Below are 23,107 nucleotides of genomic sequence, written 5' to 3'. Positions count from 1 at the left end.
GACAGTTGTGGCTGCTTTGCGTTATGTATTGTTGTCTCTACCTTCTTGCCCTTTGTGCTGTTGTCTGTGCCCAATAATGTTTGTACCATGTTTTGTGCTGCTACCATGTTGTGCTGCTGCCATGTTGTGTTGCTACCATGTTGTTGTCATGTTGTGTTTCTACCATGCTGTGTTGTCATTTGTTGCTGCCTTGTTATGTTATTGTCTTAGGTCTCTCCTTATGTAATGTTGTGTTGTCTCTCATGTCGTGATGTGTGTTTTATCCTATATTTTTATTTATTTTATTTTTAATCCCAGCCCCCAGGGCCTTTTAATAATGTGTTCTTAACTGACTTGCCTAGTTAAATAAAATAAAATGTTACAGTGTTTGCATTCAAGGGCAGATTTTTAAATAAGGGTATTAGCTTAAATCAGTAAAATCACTTGAAAGTGATATCCAGAGTGCGAATTATACTGTGACATTCGGGATTCTCTATTTATGTATGCACGCGCACGATCTACTGTCGCTTTATATGGGCTTTATAGTAAAGGCATGTCATTTAACTGTAAAAATGTAATACCTTTTAATGTGTCCTGAACACAACCAGTCATGATGTTTTCATTTGATTGTCAATAAAATGTATTCCAAAATAAGTTTAGCATCCATTTGAATGGAAAAGGACATATATTATTAACACCATTAGTGTAATGACATTCAGCCTACAAAGTGGCTTGTATTCATGGATGCCAAGGGAAGCCAGGCTTCCCCCCAAAAATTACCATAAAAAAGAAACAAACTTATACAATTATTTCTCGTTCATGTCTATCAGTGTTTAATAATTTCCCTTCAATTCGCAAGAGGCTGAATCTATTTCACCAGAAAAAGCATCCGAGCAAGGCAAACATTTCTCTGTCTTAGTATCTGTAGCCCGTGTAGTTAATGCTGTTTGGCCAACAAATATGACATGATTGATGCTGTCGGTGAGTGTCTTGGTCAAAATGATCTATAGGCTATATTCAGAGACGACCTATCAGATCTCCGAATTTCTGGGGGGTCACGGATATATGTGGAGCAGTGGCCACCCTGTGTCATCTCCTGGATATGCCACTGCTCACCATTACCAATAAAAGGGGAGTTTAGTATTTTTTTGGGGGGGGTATGCTATTCATGCCTCTGTAACTTTCTCACTCATCATTATTCATGATTCATTCATGATTATTCGTAACTATGGTAGCACCCATTAATGTACAACTGTTCAGAAACATATTCTATTCTTATTTTAAATAAAAAGTGACTCCAAAATTACACAATACATGATTTACCATTCATTGCGCACAACTAAAATGCATACGCATGCAACAAGTTTGTAGAGTCAAAAGCTTGATGTCGTCATTGTGAGCTATAACATATGGGACAAAATACTAAACGTTTGATTAAATGTAATATACTATAAGATAATTTGTCCAAATACTTATGACACCTTCAAATGAGGAGACTAGATACATAAAGTGCTTTCATTTCTAAACAGATATGTATGAAAATATCCTCAAATAAAAGGTGACATTCCACAGGCTCTACTGTCGCTTCATATTAAACATTTGATGTGAAATCCAAAATGCTGGAGAATAGAGCCACATAATAAGTTTTAGCTTCACTTTCCAAATAAATACGTAGGTGAGTGTAGTTAGCTACGTATGTGAAGTCAACAAATAAGTCCGAAAAGGTCTGTACAAATAAGTCAGAAAAGGTCTGTGCATAGAATGTTGTGCCAATTGGAATAGGCCATTGTGGCTGCGCGTGTGCCTGTCTGTATTTAAGAGACGGAGGTGTCACTTAATTCATTTGTAAATCCGTGTCACACTGGAGACTGGTCGATTCTCACCTACACCTCCATTGTTATAAATACAATACGCGTGCCATTTCTTAGTGCTTTCATACACGTGCCCACTGGTGTTACTGCGGATGTGATGGCTTGTAGCGAAGTGCCATGAGGTCCTCTTTGGGTCTCTTACACAAGTTGTTAAACGTGGGACAGCGTGAGAAAGCGCGACAATGATCCGTGTCGAAATAATTTTAACCAACAGCTCTCTTCACTTCACTGGGTAACATTGGCCATCAGTCCGTTTCAATCGGCCTAAATTTGCACACCCCATTATACTATTTATCCTCCTTATGACTATCCTGACATCTTCTATGAATTCACTTTGTATTACATTTCTAACTTGTGCAGGCTACTCTACTGTATTTCAACAGTACAAGGCGCGTACCGCGAAGCTCATCGATTGGCTACCGGTGGCAATGGGAGGAGTGTAAAGTCACCTCGTATTCCTAAGGATTTAAAAGTCGTCCAGAGACAGAAACGCCATATTGAGATTCTTCTTCACAGCACAGCACAGACACAGCACAGAGAAATACTACTGTTCTTGATTATTTACATCTGCACATTCTCTGACCTCTGGATGAATATGCTCTTTAAGCGTAAAGCAGCTTGTTGATTAACAAAGATGAAACCACTTGAAGGAAAAGAGAACAGGAAAATTGACAGAATGGTGAGATTTGAACCTTTGAAGTGATTATATTCATCAGTATATCTGTAATACCTATTAGTCAATCAAAATCGATTTCAACTAAAACACGTAGGCCTATTTTGTTCTTAGCTTTTTATTGAAATTGGAATAACAATGTGTTCCTAAAATGTACCTAAGGAGCTAGTCCTACCATGTAAATAGATTTAGGTTTTAGGAGCCCTTACTTTAGTACAAAGTGACTGTTTCAGACACACTGGTTTAGCAGAGACACTGGTCTAATCTCCCTGGTCTGATCTCCTTTCATCTTCCTCTTGTAGCTCCTCAAGCCTCAGGTGGAGAGACGTCGGAGAGAGAGATTGAACCACAGTCTGGAGAGTCTGAGAACCCTGCTGCTGCAGGGACCACTACATCAAGTATGAAGTTCACCTCTAACTTGACTCTGCTCTAAATGCAGCTTCTACAGGTGTCAGCTCCTCTGAGAAGAGTAGCATGACTGTGCATTAATCGGCACCCTCTTTCTCTCCAACAGGGTGTGGCTCAGCGTAGAGTGGAGAAAGCTGAGATCCTGGAACACACTGTTCTCTTTCTCCAGAACACTGGAGATGGGGACAGGAAGAAAGGTGAAGATGGAGAAAAGCAACATCCCTTCCAGGATGGCTTCTCAGGCTGCCTGCAGAGAGCTGCACACTTCCTGGGGCAGGAAGGGGAGGGCCTGCAGCTGGAGGCAGCACTGAACTCTACTTTCTCTGCTCGTCTGAACAGCTATGCCTGTATGAACACCGAAGTTCCGGCTAAAGCCCACTCTTCCAACTCTCTGCCCAATACAACGTGCCACCAGTCCTCACACCTGATGAAGATACAGGAGTCCCACTACAGACAACAGCTTTGTGAAGTCTACAGGAGACATCTGTCTCATGCTCACAGAGCTCCACTCCGACATGGAGATCCCAAACCTCCCCAGCTGCCCCACAGACACGCTGCCAAAGAAGCCCAATCTCAGAACTTCCCAGGCAGCCAGTCTGTGTGGCGGCCTTGGCCCTGATCTAGCACAGGAGCCTGAATTGGGATATTGAACTGTAAAACAACTCTAATATCCTATGAACTGATAACCAGGATGCCACATCCTTTGCTGCTGAGGTTGCTATGGTGTTTAAATGCATACAGTGTTGTAAACACTGGACTCAGGGACTCCATAGATTTGCAGTGATATGACAGTGTTGTACTGCAAAGCAAATATAAATTCTAAATATTGTACAATTACTCTATACTGTAGTATTATAACATGTACTATGTATAAGTTGAGGTACTCTGATATCTTGTCTATTTTGCACATTAATTTATTCTGGGACTTGTTCCTATGATTTTCAGATAGGCCAGTATGTTGAAATACAATTAAAAAACATTCCTTTAAAAACATTGTCTCAATGGTATCTTAATCCGTAATGTATAGCAGTATAACCTGTGTTTTTAGTTATGCTTATCATCTGCTAATGTAGTGGCACTTTCCAGCACGATCCAGCACGTTCCGATGCCAGTTAAAAGTATTGCAAAGTTATCATAGATCTGCATTTCATTGATAGCTGGCACGTGTGTGTTTAGGTCAAAGGTGCGTAGAGACCACGCGCTTTGAAACCTCATGTTGTGCGGACCCGGGCATGAACATCAAAGTGCTACGTGACAGCAACCTTCAATCACACCTCAAATTCAACGGAAGATTTTTGGGGCCTTTCTATAACCCGAGAGGATGCCATCTACCGGAAACAAGGAGCTTCTCTTGACATTCTCAAATATAGAAAAATGATGTCCTCGTCTCGTTGGGTTATTGAAAAGGATAATTCATTCACAGTCATTTGTTCAGAGGTTAATGAGACAATATTAGCTTTTCTTAACAGATTTGTTTTATTTCATAGAGCTATGGTATGTAGGCTTTATAACAAATTATTCCTAAACCAGCAGGGGGAAATCCTTGGTTTAAGGAGAGTTTACATATATTGATCGATTTACTCTCAAATATCAAAACTAGCCTAAAAGCAACTTCCAACGTAATTAACATTCATTAATATTAGTAAGTCTAAGATAGAAATGTTTAACAAATGTGGTTGATCATCAGTACACTTACAATGTGTGGTTATTAAATTTGCTCTGATGAGATCCAATGAATTTATGAGTGGGATAATGGTTGGGTTAATAGAAATGTTCTGTGAGGAAACTTCCAAAGTTCAGTCATCTAGCAGACGCTCTTATCCACAGCGACGTACAGTAGTGAGTACATTCATATTTGCTCATACTGGTCTGCGGTGAGAATCGACCAAACAACACCCGCATTGCAGCTGCCATTCTCTACCAACTGAGCCACACGTGACCACAATCACTTCCAATAATACTATTAAATCACATTACCTTTATCAGACGAAGTACCCTTTACAGCATGTGGCTCAATATAGGCCCCATTTTTTTATAATGATTATCCTGAAATAGTTCTATTGACATGCCAAGAAAATGGGGAGATCAAAATCATATATGGTCCCTGATGTGATACACTGGGAAATTGTCCTGAGATTTTTCCCTTGGGAAAAGGTGTAGGATAGACAGCAGTTTGTTCTTTATTACCTGTTAGAATTTGTACATCATTTAGCAAATACCGCCACCGACTGTCTGGTGGAGCATTCCCAGGTTCCCAGTTCTCACTGGCACACATCGACATCTGAAATGTTAATTAACATAGGCTAATATAACAATATAATTCAATCTAAATAATAGTATCTATGTAATAGTGAATTGTATTAAAGCAACATTCATCTACGAGCGACAGGTAGCCTAGTGGTTAGAGCGTTGGGCCGCTAACCGGAAGGTTGCTGGATTAAATTCCCGAACTGACTAGGTACAAATCTGTCGTTCTGAACAAGGCATTTACTCCCATGTAGGTTGTCATTGTAAATAAGAACTTATTTTTTAACTGACTTGCCGTGTTAAAGAAAGGTTATATTTTTAAAAACAAAGTAAAAAACACGTGTTGGGTCTGTGCGTAAAATTCTGTGGCAACTGGAATGGGCAGTACCTTTTGGCTATGCGTGTGTGCCTCTCCGTGTTTGAGAGGCTGAGGTGTCACTTAATTCATTTGTAAATCCGTGTCACACTGGAGACTGGTCGACTCTCGCCTACACCTCTCTTGTAATTACAATACGCGTGCCATTTGTTAGCGCTTTCGAACACATGCCCACGGGTGTTACTGCGGATGTGATGGCTTGTACCGAAGTGCCATGAGGTCCTCTTTGATACACAAGCTGTTAAACGTGGGACAGCGTCCGAAAGGAAGACAATGAGCTATGTCGAAATAATTTCAACCAACTGCTCTCTTCACTTCATTCACTGTGTTACATTGGCTATCAGCCTGTTTCAATAGGCCTACAGATTTTTACACCCCATTATACTATTTATCCTCCTTATGACTATCCTGACATCTTCTATGAATTCACTTTGTATTACATTTCTAACTTGCACAGGCTACTCTATTGTATTTCAACAGTACAAGGCGCAGGGAAGCTCAGGGATTGGCTACCGGCGGCAATGGGAGGAGCACAAAGTCACCTCGTATTCCTATGGACTTAAAAGTCGTTCAGAGACAGAATGCCAGATTCAGTGACACAGCACAGAGAAATACTACTGTTCTTTTTGATTATTTACATCTGGACATTCTCTGACCTCTTGAAAAATACACTATTTAAGGACATCAGTAGCTTGTTGATTAACAAAGATGAAACCACTTGGGGGAACAGAGAACAGGAAAACTGACAGAAAGGTAAAATTTGAACCTTTGAAGTGATTATATTCATCAGTATATCTGTAATACCTATTAGTCAATCAAAATCGATTTTAACTAAAACATGTAGGCCTTTTTTGTTCTTAGCTTTATCTCAGGTTGTTGACAGATATTGGAAAAACAGTGTGCTCCTAAAATGTACCTATGGAGCAAGTCCAACCATGTAAATATATTTAGCCCATACTGTAGTACAAAGTGACTGTTTCAGAGACACTGGTTTACCAGAGACACTGGTCTAATCTCCCTGGTCTGATCTCCTTTCATCTTCCTCTTGTAGCTCCTCAAGCCTCAGGTGGAGAGACGTCGGAGAGAGAGATTGAACCACAGTCTGGAGAGTCTGAGAACCCTGCTGCTGCAGGGACCACTACATCAAGTATGAAGTTCACCTCTAACTTGACTCTGCTCTAAATGCAGCTTCTACAGGTGTCAGCTCCTCTGAGAAGTGTAGCATGACTGTGCATTAATCTGCACCCTCTTTCTCTCCAACAGGGTGTGACTCAGCGTAGAGTGGAGAAAGCTGAGATCCTGGAACACACTGTTCTCTTTCTCCAGAACACTGGAGATGGGGACAGGAAGAAAGGTGAAGATGGAGAAAAGCAACATCCCTTCCAGGATGGCTTCTCAGGCTGCCTGCAGAGAGCTGCACACTTCCTGGGGCAGGAAGGGGAGGGCCTACAGCTGGAGGCAGCACTGAACTCTCCTTTCTCTGCTCGTCTGAACAGCTATGCCTGTATGAACACCGAAGTCCCGGCTAAAGCCCACTCTTCCACATCTCTGCCCAATACAATGTGCCACCAGTCCTCACACCTGATGAAGATACAGGAGTCCCACTACAGACAACAGCTTTGTGAAGTCTACAGGAGACATCTGTCTCATGCTCACAGAGCTCCACTCCGACATGGAGATCCCAAACCTCCCCAGCTGCCCCACAGACACGCTGCCAAAGAAGCCCAATCTCAGAACCTCCTGGCCATCCAGCCTGTGTGGCGGCCTTGGCCCTGATCTAGCACAGGAGCCTAAATTGGGATATTGAACTGTAAAACAACTCTAATATCCTATGAACTGATAACCAGGATGCCACATCCTTTGCTGCTGAGGTTGCTATGGTGTTTAAATGCATACAGTGTTGTAAACACTGGACTCAGGGACTCCATAGATTTGCAGTGATATGACAGTGTTGTACTGCAAAGAAAATATAAATTCGAAATATTGTACAATTTCTCAATACTTTAGTATTACAACATGTACTATGTATAAGTTGTAGTACTCTGATATCTTGTCTATTTTTGCACATTAATTTATTATGGGACTTGTTCCTATGTTTTTCCAGATATATAGGCCAGTATGTTGAAATACAAATAAAACACATTCCTTTAAAAACATTGTCTCAATGGTATCTTAATCCATAATGTATTAAAGTGTCAAATTTGTTTTTGGTTATTGTTGTCATCTGCTTTCTCAGCCAGACATTCAATAATTAAATGACTTATTTACCATTCAACTTACTCAAGGTGTCTAGGCACGTTCCGACGCCAGTTAAAAGTACTGCAAAGTTTTCATAGATTTTCATTTCATTGATAGCTGGCATGTGTGTGTTTAAGTCAAAGGTGCGAAGAGAGCACGCGCTTTAACACCTGTTACGTCCCGGTCAAGAAGAGCAAACGGTTCAGGGACAGCGACCTCCAATCACACTTCAAACTCCAACGAAGGTTTTTAGGGCCTTTTTGTAACCGAGAGAATGCGGAATGACGGAAACAAGGAGTTTCTCTCGACTTAGAAAAATGATGTCCTCTACTTCTTGGAATATAGGAATGGATCATTCATTCACAGTATTTTGTTCAGAGGTTCATGGTAAAATATTTCATTTTCCTTAACTGAAAAAAAAAGTAGTTTTTCCCCCCAAAATATATTTGATATAGGCTTTATAACAAAGTATGCCTAAAACAGCAGTGAGACAGCCTTGGTGTAAGGAACGTTTACAACTATAGAACGATTTACTCTTAAATATCGAGAGTAACCTATAGTCTGAAAGCAAATTCCAACGTAATTAACATTCATTAATATTAGTAAGTCTGAGCTAATAATATTTAACAAATGTGGTTCATCATCAGTACAATTACAATGTGTGGCAATTATAAAAAGTCTGACTTGATCCGATTAATTTAAGTCTGGGACGGAAGACATATTTCTTAGACAGGATATATATTTATCAATATCACCATATTATTCGGTTATTAGAATGTTATGTGATGGAATCTCAACTACTTCCAATAATATTATAAATTCACACTACCTTTATCAGACAAAGTACCTTTTACAGCATGTGGCTCAATATAGGCCCAATTTTTTATAAGATTAACCTGAAATAGTTATATTGACAAGCCAAGAAAATGAGGAGACCAAAATCATATATGGTCCCTGATGTGATGCACTGGGAAATTGTCCTGAGATTTTTCCCTTGGGAAAAGATGTAGGAAAGACAGCAGTTTGTTCTTTATTACCTGTTAAAATTTGTACATAATTTAGCAAATACCGCCACCGACTATCTGGTGGAGCATTCCCAGGTTCCCAGTTCTCACGCGCACACATTGACCTCTGAAATGTTAATTAACATAGGCTAATATAACAATATAATTAAATCAAAATAATAGTGTAATAGTCAATTGTATTAAAGCAATATTCATCCACTAACAAAGTCAGAAGCGCGTGTTGGTTCTGTGCGTAAAATGTTGTGCAGATTGGAATGGGCAAAACCTTGTGGCTGTGCGTGTGCCTGTCTGTATTTGAGAGGCTGAGGTGTCACTTAATTCATTTGCAAATCCGTGTCACACTGGAGACTCGTCGACTCTTGCCAATTATTGTTATAATTACAATACGCGTGGCTTTTGTTAGCGCACACGTGCCCAGGGGTTTTACTGCGGATGTGATGGATTCTACGGAAGCACCATGAGGTCCTATTTGATATACAAGTTGTTAAACCTGGGACACCGTGAGAAAGCACGACAATGATCTGTGTCAAACTAACTTGAACCAACTACTTTCATCACTTCACTGGGTTACATTGGCCATCAGCCTGTTTCAATAGGCCTACAGATTTGTACAACCCATTATGCTATTTATCCTCCTTATGACTATCCTGACATCTTCTATGAATTCACTTTGTATTACATTTCTAACTTGTGCAGGCTACTCTACTGTATTTCAACAGTACAAGACGTGTGCCTGGAAGCTCAGGGTTCGGCTACCGGTGGCAATGGGAGGAGTGTAAAGTCACCTCGTATTCCTATGGACTCAAAAGTCGTTCAGAGACAGAATGCCAGATTCAGTGACACAGCACAGAGAAATACTACTGTTCTTGATTATTTACATCTGAACATTCTCTGACCTCTGGATGAAGGACAACAGCAGCTTGTTGATTAACAAAGATGAAACCACTTGGGGAAAAAGAGAACAGGAAAATTGACAGAATGGTGAGATTTGAACCTTTGAAGTGATTATATTCATCAGTATATCTGTAATACCTATTAGTCAATCAAAATCGATTTCAACTGAAACATGTAGGCCTATTTTGTTCTTAGCTTTTTATTGAAATTAGAATAACAATGTGTTCCTAAAATGTACCTACGGAGCTAGTCCTACCATGTAAATAGATTTAGGTTTTAGGAGCCCTTACTTTAGTACAAAGTGACTGTTTCAGACACACTGGTTTAGCAGAGACACTGGTCTAATCTCCCTGGTCTGATCTCCTTTCATCTTCCTCTTGTAGCTCCTCAAGCCTCAGGTGGAGAGACGTCGGAGAGAGAGAATGAACCACAGTCTGGAGAGCCTGAGAACCCTGCTGCTGCAGGGACCACTACATCAAGTATGAAGTTCACCTCTAACTTGACTCTGCTCTAAATGCAGCTTCTACAGGTGTCAGCTCCTCTGAGAAGTGTAGCATGACTGTGCATTAATCTGCACCCTCTTTCTCTCCAACAGGGTGTGACTCAGCGTAGAGTGGAGAAAGCTGAGATCCTGGAACACACTGTTCTCTTTCTCCAGAACACTGGAGATGGGGACAGGAAGAAAGGTGAAGATGGAGAAAAGCAACATCCCTTCCAGGATGGCTTCTCAGGCTGCCTGCAGAGAGCTGCACACTTCCTGGGGCAGGAAGGGGAGGGCCTACAGCTGGAGGCAGCACTGAACTCTTCTTTCCCTGCTTGTCTGAACAGCTATACCTGTATGAACACCGAAGTCCCGGCTAAAGCCCACTTTTCCAACTCTCTGCCCAGCACAACGTGCCACCAGTCCTCACACCTGATGAAGATACAGGAGTCCCACTACAGACAACAGCTTTGTGAAGTCTACAGGAGACATCTGTCTCATGCTCACAGAGCTCCACTCCGACATGGAGATCCCAAACCTCCCCAGCTGCTCCACAGACACGCTGCCAAAGAAGCCCAATCTCAGAACCTCTCAGGCAGTTAGTCTGTGTGGAGGCCTTGGCCCTGATCTAGCAGAGGAGCCTGAATTGGGTTATTGAACTGTAAAACAAATGTAATATCCCATGAACTGATAACCAGGATGCCAGATCCTTTGCTGCTGAGGTTGCTGTGGATCTAATAATTTATTCAGTGTTGTGAACACTGGACTCAGGGACTCCATAGATTTGCAGTGATATGACAATGTTGTACTGCAAAGAAAATATAAATTCGAAATATTGTACAATTACACTATGCTTTAGTATTACATAATGTACTATGTATAACTTGTTTTATTCTGATATCTTGTCTATTTTTGCACATTAATTTATTATGGGACTTGTTCCTATGTTTTTCCAGATATATAGGCCTGTATGTTGAAATACAAATAAAACACATTCCTTTAAAAACATTGTCTCAATGGTATCTTAATCCATAATGTATTAAAGTGTCAAATTTGTTTTTGGTTATTTTTGTCATCTGCTTTCTCAGCCAGATATTCAATATTTAAATGACTTATTTACCATTCAACTTACTCAAGGTGTCTAGGCACGTTCCGATGCCAGTTAAAAGTACTGCAAAGTTTTCGTAGATCTGCATTTCATTGATAGCTGGCATGTGTGTTTTTGAGTCAAAGGTGCGAAGAGACCACGCGCTTTGACACCTCAACTTGTTAAGTCGCGTGCAAGAAAATCAAAGTGCTACGTGACAGCAACCTTCAATCACACCTCAAATTCAAAGGATGATTTTTAGGGCCTTTCTATAACCGGAGAGGATGCCATCTGTCGGAAACAAGGAGCTTCTCTTGACATTCTCAAATATACAAAAATTATGCATTCGTCTTCTCCTTGGGGTATTGGAACGGATCATTAATTCACAGTAATTTGTTCAGAGGTTCATGGTAGAATATTAGATTTCTCTTAACATGTTTTTTTTCTTCTTTCATAGGGCTATAGTATGCAGGCTTTATAACAAATTATTCCTAAACCAGCAGGGGGACAGACTTGGTTTCAGGAGAGTTTACGACTTGCTGAGCGACTTGCTGTCAAAAATCGAGACTAGCCTACAGTCTAAAAGCATCTTCCAATGTAATTAACATACATAAATATTAGTAAGCCTACGCTAATAATATTTAACAAATGTGGTTCATCATCAGTATAATAACAATGTGTGCCTATTAAAAGTGGTAAAAAATAAGTAATCTGACCAGATCTTATTAATTTAAGTCTGGGACAGAAGGCACATTTCTTAGACAGGATAGCTAGTTATTTATATCACCAAATTATTCGGCTATTAGAAATGTTCTGTGATGGAATTTACATTGAGCCAACACTCATATCCACAGCGACTTACAATAGTGAGTGAATACATTTTCATATTTTTGAACACAATTCCCCCGTGAGAATCGAACCAGCAAACCTCGCATTGCGAATGCCATTCTCTATCAACTTAGCCACACGTGACCACAATACCGTCCAAAAATATTATTCATTAACTCTAACTTTATAAGACGAAGTACCATTTACAGCACGTGGCTCAATATAGTCCCCATTTTTTATAACTATTAACCTGAAATAGTTCTATTGACATGCCAAGAAAATGAGGAGACCAAATGAATCTTTGGTCCCTGATGTGAAACGCTGGGAAATTGTCCTGCGCTTTTTCTCTTGGGAAAAGGGATTAGATAGACAACAGTTTGTTCTTCATTACCTATTATAATTTGTACATCATTTAATGAAAGCCGCCATCGACTGTCTAGTGCATTCCCAGGCTCCCAAGTTCTCACGCGCACATGTTGACTTCCGAAATGTTAATTAACATAGGCTAATATTACAATATAATTAAATCAAAATAATATTATCTATGTAATAGTCAATTGTATTAAAGCAATATTGATCCACTAACAAGTCAGAAACGCCTGTTGAATCTGTGCGTAAAATGTTGTCACAATTGGAATGTGCAATTTATTTTGGCTGTGCGTGTGCCTGTCTGTGTTTGAGAGGCTTAGGTGTCACTTCATTCGTTTGAAAATCCGTGTCACACTGGAGACTGGTCGACTCTCGCCTACACCTCACTTGTAATAATTACAACTTTTGTTAGCGCTTTCAAACACATGCCCGCGGGTGTTACTGCGGATGTGATGGATTGTACCCAAGCGCCATGAGGTCTTCTTTGATATACTGATTGTTAAACCTGGGAAAGCACGACAATGAGCTGTGTCGAAATAATTTTAACCAACAGCTCTCTTCACTTCACTGGTTAACATTGGCCATCAGTCCGTTTCAATCGGCCTAAATTTTTACACCCCATTATACTATTTATCCTCCTTATGACTATCCTGACATCTTCTATGAATTCACTTTGTATGACATTTCTAACTTGTGCAGGCTACTCTACTGTATTTCAACAGTACAAGGCGCGTACCGCGAAGCTCATGGATTGGCTACCGGTGGCAATGGGAGGAGTGTAAAGTCACCTCGTATTCCTAAGGATTTAAAAGTCGTCCAGAGACAGAAATGCCATATTGAGATTCTTCTTCAGAGACACAGCACAGAGAAATACTACTGTTCTTGATTATTTACATCTGCACATTCTCTGACCTCTGGATGAATATGCTTTTAAAGCAGCTTGTTGATTAACAAAGATGAAACCACTTGAAGAAAAAAAGAACAGGAAAATTGACAGAATGGTGAGATTTTAACCTTTGAAGTGATTATATTCATCAGTATATCTGTAATACCTATTAGTCAATCAAAATCGATTTGAACTGAAACATGTAGGCCTATTTTGTTCTTAGCTTGTTGACTGATATTGTAATAACAATGTGGTCCTAAAATGTACCTACAGAGCTAGTCCTAACATGTAAATAGATTTAGGTTTTAGGAGCCCTTACTTTAGTACAAAGTGACTGTTTCAGACACACTGGTTTAGCAGAGACACTGGTCTAATCTCCCTGGTCTGATCTCCTTTCATCTTCCTCTTGTAGCTCCTCAAGCCTCAGGTGGAGAGACGTCGGAGAGAGAGATTGAACCACAGTCTGGAGAGCCTGAGAACCCTGCTGCTGCAGGGACCACTACATAAAGTATGAAATTCACCTCTAACTTGACTCTGCTCTAAATGCAGTTCATACAGGTGTCAGCTCCTCTGAGAAGTGTAGCATGACTGTGCATTAATCTGCACTCTTTCTCTCCAACAGGGTGTGACTCAGCGTAGAGTGGAGAAAGCTGAGATCCTGGAACACACTGTTCTCTTTCTCCAGAACACTGGAGATGGGGACAGGAAGAAAGGTGAAGATGGAGAAAAGCAACATCCCTTCCAGGATGGCTTCTCAGGCTGCCTGCAGAGAGCTGCACACTTCCTGGGGCAGGAAGGGGAAGGCCTGCAGCTGGAGGCAGCACTGAACTCTACTTTCTCTGCTCGTCTGAACAGCTATGCCTGTATGAACACCGAAGTTCCGGCTAAAGCCCACTCTTCCAACTCTCTGCCCAGCACAATGTGCCACCAGTCCTCACACCTGATGAAGATACAGGAGTCCCACTACAGACAACAGCTTTGTGAAGTCTACAGGAGACATCTGTCTCATGCTCACAGAGCTCCACTCCGACATGGAGATCTCAAACCTCCCCAGCTGCCCCACAGACACGCTGCCAAAGAAGCCCAATCTCAGAACCTCCCAGGCAGCCAGTCTGTGTGGCGGCCTTGGCCCTGATCTAGCACAGGAGCCTGAATTGGGATATTGAACTGTAAAACAACTCTAATATCCTATGAACTGATAACCAGGATGCCACATCCTTTGCTGCTGAGGTTGCTATGGTGTTTAAATGCATACAGTGTTGTAAACACTGGACTCAGGTACTCCATAGATTTGCAGTGATATGACAGTGTTGTACTGCAAAGCAAATATAAATTCTAAATATTGTACAATTACTCTATACTGTAGTATTATAACATGTACTATGTATAAGTTGAGGTACTCTGATATCTTGTCTATTTTGCACATTAATTTATTCTGGGACTTGTTCCTATGTTTTTCAGATAGGCCTGTATGTTGAAATACAATTAAAAAACATTCCTTTAAAAACATTGTCTCAATGGTATCTTAATCCATAATGTATAGCAGTATAACCTGTGTTTTTAGTTATGCTTATCATCTGCTAATGTAGTGGCACTTTCCAGCACGATCCAGCACGTTCCGATGCCAGTTAAAAGTATTGCAAAGTTATCATAGATCTGCATTTCATTGATAGCTGGCACGTGTGTGTTTAGGTCAAAGGTGCGTAGAGACCACGCGCTTTGAAACCTCATGTTGTGCGGACCCGGGCATGAACATCAAAGTGCTACGTGACAGCAACCTTCAATCACACCTCAAATTCAACGGAAGATTTTTGGGGCCTTTCTATAACCTGAGAGGATGCCATCTACCGGAAACAAGGAGCTTCTCTTGACATTCTCAAATATACAAAAATTATGTCCTCGTCTCGTTGGGTTATTGAAAAGGATAATACATTCACAGTCATTTGTTCAGAGGTTAATGAGACAATATTAGCTTTTCTTAACAGATTTGTTTTATTTCATAGAGCTATGGTATGTAGGCTTTATAACAAATTATTCCTAAACCAGCAGGGAGAAATCCTTGGTTTAAGGAGAGTTTACATATATTGATCGATTTACTCTCAAATATCAAAACTAGCCTAAAAGCAACTTCCAACGTAATTAACATTCATTAATATTAGTAAGTCTAAGATAGAAATGTTTAACAAATGTGGTTGATCATCAGTACACTTACAATGTGTGGTTATTAAATTTGCTCTGATGAGATCCAATGAATTTATGAGTGGGATAATGGTTGGGTTAATAGAAATGTTCTGTGAGGAAACTTCCAAAGTTCAGTCATCTAGCAGACGCTCTTATCCACAGCGACGTACAGTAGTGAGTACATTCATATTTGCTCATACTGGTCTGCGGTGAGAATCGACCAAACAACACCCGCATTGCAGCTGCCATTCTCTACCAACTGAGCCACACGTGATCACAATCACTTCCAATAATACTATTAAATCACATTACCTTTATCAGACGAAGTACCCTTTACAGCATGTGGCTCAATATAGGCCCCATTTTAAAAAAAAGGATTATCCTGAAATAGTTCTATTGACATGCCAAGAAAATGGGGAGATCAAAATCATATATGGTCCCTGATGTGATGCACTGGGAAATTGTCCTGAGATTTTTCCCTTGGGAAAAGGTGTAGGATAGACAGCAGTTTGTTCTTTATTACCTGTTAGAATTTGTACATCATTTAGCAAATACCGCCACCGACTGTCTGGTGGAGCATTCCCAGGTTCCCAGTTCTCACCGGCACACATCGGCATCTGAAATGTTAATTAACATAGGCTAATATAACAATATAATTCAATCTAAATAATAGTATCTATGTAATAGTGAATTGTATTAAAGCAACATTCATCTACGAGCGACAGGTAGCCTAGTGGTTAGAGTTTTGGGCCGATAACCGGAAGGTTGCTGGATTGAATTCCCGAACTGACTAGGTACAAATCTGTCGTTCTGAACAAGGCATTTACTCCCCTGTAGGTTGTCATTGTAAATAAGAACTTATTTTTTAACTGACTTGCCGTGTTAAATAAAGGTTATATTTTTTAAAAACAAAGTAAAAAACACGTGTTGGGTCTGTGCGTAAAATTCTGTGGCAACTGGAATGGGCAGTACCTTTTGGCTATGCGTGTGTGCCTGTCCGTGTTTGAGAGGCTGAGGTGTCACTTAATTCATTTGTAAATCCGTGTCACACTGGAGACTGGTCGACTCTCGCCTACACCTCTCTTGTAATTACAATACGCGTGCCATTTGTTAGCGCTTTCGAACACATGCCCACGGGTGTTACTGCGGATGTGATGGCTTGTACCGAAGTGCCATGAGGTCCTCTTTGATACACAAGTTGTTAAACGTGGGACAGCGTCCGAAAGGAAGACAATGAGCTATGTCGAAATAATTTCAACCAACTGCTCTCTTCACTTCATTCACTGTGTTACATTGGCTATCAGCCTGTTTCAATCGGCCTACAGATTTTTACACCCCATTATACTATTTATCCTCCTTATGACTATCTTGACTTCCACGAATTCACTTTGTATGACATTTCTAACTTGCACAGGCTACTCTATTGTATTTCAACAGTATAAGGCGCAGGGAAGCTCAGGGATTGGCTACCGGTGGCAATGGGAGGAGTACAAAGTCACCTCGTATTCCTATGGACTTAAAAGTCGTTCAGAGACAGAAATGCCAGATTCAGTGACACAGCACAGAGAAATACTACTGTTCTTTTTGATTATTTACATCTGGACATTCTCTGACCTCTGGATGAAGGACAACAGCAGCTTGTTGATTAACAAAGATGAAACCACTTGAGGGAACAGAGAACAGGAAAACTGACAGAAAGGTAAAATTTGAACCTTTGAAGTGATTATATTCATCAGTATATCTGTAATACCTATTAGTCAATAAAAATCGATTTCAACTAAAACATGTAGGCCTATTTTGTTGTTAGCTTTATCTCATGTTGTTGACAGATATTGGAAAAACAGTGTGCTCCTAAAATGTACCTATGGAGCAAGTCCAACCATGTAAATATATTTAGCCCATACTGTAGTACAAAGTGACTGTTTCAGAGACACTGGTTTACCAGAGACACTGGTCTAATCTCCCTGGTCTGATCTCCTTTCATCTTCCTCTTGTAGCTCCTCAAGCCTCAGGTGGAGAGACGTCGGAGACAGAGAATGAACCACAGTCTGGAGAGTCTGAGAACCCTGCTGCTGCAGGGACCACTACATCAAGTATGAAGTTCACCTCTAACTTGACTCTGCTCTAAATGCAGCTCATACAGGTGTCAGCTCCTCTGAGAAGTGTAGTATGACTGTGCATTAATCTGCACTCTTTCTCTCCAACAGGGTGTGACTCAGCGTAGAGTGGAGAAAGCTGAGATCCTGGAACACACTGTTCTCTTTCTCCAGAACACTGGAGATGGGGACAGGAAGAAAGGTGAAGATGGAGAAAAGCAACATCCCTTCCAGGATGGCTTCTCAGGCTGCCTGCAGAGAGCTGCACACTTCCTGGGGCAGGAAGGGGAGGGCCTGCAGCTGGAGGCAGCACTGAACTCTACTTTCTCTGCTCGTCTGAACAGCTATGCCTGTATGAACACCGAAGTTCCGGCTAAAGCCCACTCTTCCAACTCTCTGCCCAATACAACGTGCCACCAGTCCTCACACCTGATGAAGATACAGGAGTCCCACTACAGACAACAGCTTTGTGAAGTCTACAGGAGACATCTGTCTCATGCTCACAGAGCTCCACTCCGACATGGAGATCCCAAACCTCCCCAGCAGCCCCACAGACACGCTGCCAAAGAAGCCCAATCTCAGAACCTCCCAGCCAGCCAGTCTGTGTGGCGGCCTTGGCCCTGATCTAGCAGAGGAGCCTGAATTGGGATATTGAACTGTAAAACAACTCCAATATCCTATGAACTGATAACCAGGATGCCACATCCTTTGCTGCTGAGGTTGCTATGGTGTTTAAATGCATACAGTGTTGTAAACACTGGACTCAGGGACTCCATAGATTTGCAGTGATATGACAATGTTGTACTGCAAAGAAAATATAAATATTGTACAATTTCTCTATACTTTAGTATTACAACATGTACTATGTATAAGTTGTAGTACTCTGATATCTTGTCTATTTTTGCACATTAACTTATTATGGGACTTGTTCCTATGTTTTTCCAGATATATAGGCCTGTATGTTGAAATACAAATAAAACACATTCCTTTAAAAACATTGTCTCAATGGTATCTTAATCCATAATGTATTAAAGTGTCAAATTTGTTTTTGGTTATTGTTGTCATCTGCTTTCTCAGCCAGACATTCAATATTTAAATGACTTATTTACCATTCAACTTACTCAAGGTGTCTAGGCACGTTCCGATGCCAGTTAAAAGTACTGCAAAGTTTTCATAGATTTTCATTTCATTGATAGCTGGCATGTGTGTGTTTAAGTCAAAGGTGCGAAGAGACCGCGCGCTTTAACACCTGTTACGTCCCGGTCAAGAAGAGCAAACGGTTCAGGGACAGCGACCTCCAATCACACTTCAAACTCAAACGAAGGTTTTTAGGGCCTTTTTATAACCGAGAGAATGCGGAATGACGGAAACAAGGAGTTTCTCTCGACTTAGAAAAATGATGTCCTCCTTCTCCTTCTTCTTTGTCACGCTCGTCGTAAAGATGAGACCAAGGCTCAGCGTGAGTAGAGTTCCACATATTTTTAATCAACTGAAACTCACCAAACAAAACAACCAACCAAACGAACCGTGACGCTACAGGTGCGCGTGCACTCAGGCAACTCAATGTAGACAAGATCCCACAACACAAACGAGGAAAATGGCTACCTAAATATGATCCCCAATCAGAGACAACGTTAAACAGCTGTCTCTGATTGGGAACCATATCAGGCCAACATAGACATACAAAACCCCTAGACATACGAAACTCAAGACATACAAAAACCCTTGACATACAAAAACCCTAGACATACAAAAACCCTAGACATACAAAACCCTAGACATACAAAACCCCTAGACATACAAAAACCCTAGACATACAAAAACCCTAGACATACAAAACCCTAGACATACAAAACTAGCGTACCCACCCTAGTCACACCCTGACCTAACCAAAATATATAGAAAAACAGAGATATCTAAGGTCAGGGCGTGACATTCTTGGAATATAGGAATGAATCATTCATTCACAGTATTTTGTTCAGAGGTTCATGGTAAAATATTTCATTTTCCTTAATTGAAAAAAACGTTATTTTTTCTCCAAAGTATATTTTATATAGGCTTTATAACAAATTATGCCTAAAACAGCAGTGGGACAGCCTTGGTGTAAGGAACGTTTACAACTATAGAACGATTTACTCTAAAATATCGAGAGTAACCTATAGTCTGAAAGCAAATTCCAACGTAATTAACATTCATTAATATTAGTAAGTCTGAGCTAATAATATTTAACAAATGTGGTTCATCATCAGTACAATTACAATGTGTGGCAATTATAAAAAGTCTGACTTGATCCGATTAATTTAAGTCTGGGACGGAAGACATATTTCTTAGACAGGATATATATTTATCAATATCACCATATTATTCGGTTATTAGAATGTTATGTGATGGAATCTCAACTACTTCCAATAATATTATAAATTCACACTACCTTTATCAGACAAAGTACCTTTTACAGCATGTGGCTCAATATAGGCCCAATTTTTTATAAGATTAACCTGAAATAGTTATATTGACAAGCCAAGAAAATGAGGAGACCAAAATCATATATGGTCCCTGATGTGATACACTGGGAAATTGTCCTGAGATTTTTCCCTTGGGAAAAGATGTAGGAAAGACAGCAGTTTCTTCTTTATTACCTGTTAGAATTTGTACATAATTTAGCAAATACCGCCACCGACTATCTAATGGAGCATTCCCAGGTTCCCAGTTCTCACGCGCACACATTGACCTCTGAAATGTTAATTAACATAGGCTAATATAACAATATAATTAAATCAAAATAATAGTGTAATAGTCAATTGTATTAAAGCAATATTCATCCACTAACAAAGTCAGAAGCGCGTGTTGGTTCTGTGCGTAAAATGTTGTGCAGATTGGAATGGACAAAACCTTGTGGCTGTGCGTGTGCCTGTCTGTGTTTGAGAGGCTGAGGTGTCACTTAATTCATTTGCAAATCCGTGTCACACTGGAGACTCGTCGACACTCGCCTACACCTCCATTGTTATAATTACAATACGCGTGGCTTTTGTTAGCGCACACGTGCCCAGGGGTTTTACTGCGGATGTGATGGATTCTACGGAAGCACCATGAGGTCCTATTTGATATACAAGTTGTTAAACCTGGGACACCATGAGAAAGCACGACAATGATCTGTGTCAAACTAACTTGAACCAACTACTTTCATCACTTCACTGGGTTACATTGGCCATCAGTCCGTTTCAATCGGCCTACAGATTTGTACAACCCATTATGCTATTTATCCTCCTTATGACTATCCTGACATCTTCTATGAATTCACTTTGTATTACATTTCTAACTTGTGCAGGCTACTCTACTGTATTTCAACAGTACAAGGCGCGTACCGCGAAGCTCAGGGTTCGGCTACCGGTGGCAATGGGAGGAGTACAAAGTCACCTCGTATTCCTATGGACTCAAAAGTCGTTCAGAGACAGAATGCCAGATTCAGTGACACAGCACAGAGAAATACTACTGTTCTTCTTGATTATTTACATCTGGACATTCTCTGACCTCTGGATGAAGGACAACAGCAGCTTGTTGATTAACAAAGACGAAACCACTTGGGAAAAAAGAGAACAGGAAAATTGACAGAATGGTGAGATTTTAACCTTTGAAGTGATTATATTCATCAGTATATCTGTAATACCTATTAGTCAATCAAAATCGATTTCAACTAAAACACGTAGGCCTATTTTGTTCTTAGCTTTTTATTGAAATTGGAATAACAATGTGTTCCTAAAATGTACCTAAGGAGCTAGTCCTACCATGTAAATAGATTTAGGTTTTAGGAGCCCTTACTTTAGTACAAAGTGACTGTTTCAGACACACTGGTTTAGCAGAGACACTGGTCTAATCTCCCTGGTCTGATCTCCTTTCATCTTCCTCTTGTAGCTCCTCAAGCCTCAGGTGGAGAGACGTCGGAGAGAGAATGAACCACAGTCTGGAGAGCCTGAGAACCCTGCTGCTGCAGGGACCACTACATCAAGTATGAAGTTCACCTCTAACTTGACTCTGCTCTAAATGCAGCTCATACAGGTGTCAGCTCCTCTGAGAAGTGTAGTATGACTGTGCATTAATCTGCACTCTCTTTCTCTCCAACAGGGTGTGACTCAGCGTAGAGTGGAGAAAGCTGAGATCCTGGAACACACTGTTCTCTTTCTCCAGAACACTGGAGATGGGGACAGGAAAAAAGGTGAAGATGGAGAAAAGCAACATCCCTTCCAGGATGGCTTCTCAGGCTGCCTGCAGAGAGCTGCACACTTCCTGGGGCAGGAAGGGGAGGGCCTGCAGCTGGAGGCAGCACTGAACTCTACTTTCTCTGCTCGTCTGAACAGCTATGCTTGTATGAACACCGAAGTTCCGGCTAAAGCCCACTCTTCCAACTCTCTGCCCAGCACAATGTGCCACCAGTCCTCACACCTGATGAAGATACAGGAGTCCCACTACAGACAACAGCTTTGTGAAGTCTACAGGAGACATCTGTCTCATGCTCACAGAGCTTCACTCCGACATGGAGATCCCAAACCTCCCCAGCTGCCCCACAGACACGCTGCCAAAGAAGCCCAATCTCAGAACCTTCCAGCCAGCCAGTCTGTGTGGCGGCCTTGGCCCTGATCTAGCACAAGAGCAAATGTACATTCTGTAAATATTACACAATTACTGTGACTCCACCATCACAATATGTACTATGTATAAGTTATATTATTCTGTCATATTTATCTAGTCTATTTTGCACATTAATTTATTTTTAGAGTATTTTCCTATTATATTACAAAATAAAAAACATTCCTTGATTAAATATTTACCAGTATGTCAGTTTGTTTTATTGATGTTCAACAGAAAAACTTGGACCTACGGTGCAACTTAAAATGCTATAATCTTGTTATCTTCATATGGTCACATATGTTGAACAAGTAAGTCTAGTTGAATTTGTTTATGCTTTATTTAATTACTGCATGTCAGTTAATGGACAAATTGTTTTTTACAATGACGGCCTACACCGGCAAAACCAGGAAGACGCTAGGCCCTATGGGCCGCAATCGCCCGGTTTTATTACAGCCTGGAATCGAACTAGGGTGTCTGTAGTGACTTCACTAGCACTGAGATGCAGTGCCTTTGACCGATCCGCCACTCCGGAGCCAGAAGAAAGAAAAGCCTAACTTAGTCTCATTAAGTTGTGTTGATTTGCCTCCAATGCTTTCACAGTTAAATTCAGTCATACTCACAATGAAGGCTTAGGTAAGATATTCGAAACATTTTAGGCCATTTTAAGTTGCACCGTAGGTCTAGGTGGAGTTGCTGGCAAATGGCACGCGTCCACAAACGTTAAGTGTTTAATTGCCACGCGTTCTGACATTTATTTGGCTGTTGTGAGAAAATTCAAAGGGTAAATTCAAAGGATTCAGGGTGCAGACGCTTTTTATTTTTGCACCTAGTCCTATAGGTGA

At 40.7% G+C, this 23,107-nt stretch overlaps 5 protein-coding genes and 1 pseudogene across 5 annotated transcripts; all 6 read left to right on the top strand.

The window, feature by feature from the left end:
- Positions 1 to 2,484: 2,484 nt before the first annotated feature.
- Positions 2,485 to 3,550, top strand: LOC120021061 (transcription factor HES-7.1-like). Its single transcript, XM_038964710.1, has 3 exons — positions 2,485 to 2,529; positions 2,826 to 2,921; positions 3,038 to 3,550. Exons 1-3 carry the CDS (start codon positions 2,485 to 2,487, stop codon positions 3,548 to 3,550), a joined length of 654 nt encoding a protein of 217 aa, XP_038820638.1.
- A 2,712-nt stretch (positions 3,551 to 6,262) lies between these two features.
- LOC120021060 (transcription factor HES-7.1-like) lies at positions 6,263 to 7,330 on the top strand. Its single transcript, XM_038964709.1, has 3 exons — positions 6,263 to 6,307; positions 6,606 to 6,701; positions 6,818 to 7,330. Exons 1-3 carry the CDS (start codon positions 6,263 to 6,265, stop codon positions 7,328 to 7,330), a joined length of 654 nt encoding a protein of 217 aa, XP_038820637.1.
- Positions 7,331 to 9,753: 2,423 nt separating this feature from the next.
- On the top strand, positions 9,754 to 10,795 carry LOC120021059 (transcription factor HES-7.1-like). The gene is made up of 3 exons (XM_038964708.1): positions 9,754 to 9,798; positions 10,095 to 10,190; positions 10,307 to 10,795. Exons 1-3 carry the CDS (start codon positions 9,754 to 9,756, stop codon positions 10,793 to 10,795), a joined length of 630 nt encoding a protein of 209 aa, XP_038820636.1.
- A 2,637-nt stretch (positions 10,796 to 13,432) lies between these two features.
- LOC120021057 (transcription factor HES-7.1-like) lies at positions 13,433 to 14,497 on the top strand. The gene is made up of 3 exons (XM_038964707.1): positions 13,433 to 13,477; positions 13,775 to 13,870; positions 13,985 to 14,497. The coding sequence occupies exons 1-3, from the start codon at positions 13,433 to 13,435 to the stop codon at positions 14,495 to 14,497; spliced, it is 654 nt and encodes a 217-aa protein (XP_038820635.1).
- A 2,700-nt stretch (positions 14,498 to 17,197) lies between these two features.
- LOC120021056 (transcription factor HES-7.1-like) lies at positions 17,198 to 18,263 on the top strand. The gene is made up of 3 exons (XM_038964706.1): positions 17,198 to 17,242; positions 17,541 to 17,636; positions 17,751 to 18,263. The coding sequence occupies exons 1-3, from the start codon at positions 17,198 to 17,200 to the stop codon at positions 18,261 to 18,263; spliced, it is 654 nt and encodes a 217-aa protein (XP_038820634.1).
- Positions 18,264 to 21,035: 2,772 nt separating this feature from the next.
- Positions 21,036 to 22,274, top strand: LOC120021055 (annotated as a pseudogene).
- Positions 22,275 to 23,107: the final 833 nt, after the last annotated feature.

The sequence above is a fragment of the Salvelinus namaycush genome, chromosome 26, assembly GCF_016432855.1.
Source record: "Salvelinus namaycush isolate Seneca chromosome 26, SaNama_1.0, whole genome shotgun sequence".
Lineage (NCBI taxonomy): Eukaryota > Metazoa > Chordata > Actinopteri > Salmoniformes > Salmonidae > Salvelinus > Salvelinus namaycush.
Note: the sequence above shows the minus strand (reverse complement) of the source record. Positions and strands in the feature narration are given on the sequence as shown.

Coding starts and splice junctions, on each gene's coding strand:
- LOC120021059 (XM_038964708.1), top strand. CDS start 9,754: ATGAAACCACTTGGGGAAAAAGAGAACAGGAAAATTGACAGAATG. Junction 9,799..10,094: donor ACAGGAAAATTGACAGAATG/GTGAGATTTGAA, acceptor TTCCTCTTGTAG/CTCCTCAAGCCTCAGGTGGA. Junction 10,191..10,306: donor TGCAGGGACCACTACATCAA/GTATGAAGTTCA, acceptor TCTCTCCAACAG/GGTGTGACTCAGCGTAGAGT.
- LOC120021057 (XM_038964707.1), top strand. CDS start 13,433: ATGAAACCACTTGAAGAAAAAAAGAACAGGAAAATTGACAGAATG. Junction 13,478..13,774: donor ACAGGAAAATTGACAGAATG/GTGAGATTTTAA, acceptor TTCCTCTTGTAG/CTCCTCAAGCCTCAGGTGGA. Junction 13,871..13,984: donor TGCAGGGACCACTACATAAA/GTATGAAATTCA, acceptor TCTCTCCAACAG/GGTGTGACTCAGCGTAGAGT.
- LOC120021060 (XM_038964709.1), top strand. CDS start 6,263: ATGAAACCACTTGGGGGAACAGAGAACAGGAAAACTGACAGAAAG. Junction 6,308..6,605: donor ACAGGAAAACTGACAGAAAG/GTAAAATTTGAA, acceptor TTCCTCTTGTAG/CTCCTCAAGCCTCAGGTGGA. Junction 6,702..6,817: donor TGCAGGGACCACTACATCAA/GTATGAAGTTCA, acceptor TCTCTCCAACAG/GGTGTGACTCAGCGTAGAGT.
- LOC120021056 (XM_038964706.1), top strand. CDS start 17,198: ATGAAACCACTTGAGGGAACAGAGAACAGGAAAACTGACAGAAAG. Junction 17,243..17,540: donor ACAGGAAAACTGACAGAAAG/GTAAAATTTGAA, acceptor TTCCTCTTGTAG/CTCCTCAAGCCTCAGGTGGA. Junction 17,637..17,750: donor TGCAGGGACCACTACATCAA/GTATGAAGTTCA, acceptor TCTCTCCAACAG/GGTGTGACTCAGCGTAGAGT.
- LOC120021061 (XM_038964710.1), top strand. CDS start 2,485: ATGAAACCACTTGAAGGAAAAGAGAACAGGAAAATTGACAGAATG. Junction 2,530..2,825: donor ACAGGAAAATTGACAGAATG/GTGAGATTTGAA, acceptor TTCCTCTTGTAG/CTCCTCAAGCCTCAGGTGGA. Junction 2,922..3,037: donor TGCAGGGACCACTACATCAA/GTATGAAGTTCA, acceptor TCTCTCCAACAG/GGTGTGGCTCAGCGTAGAGT.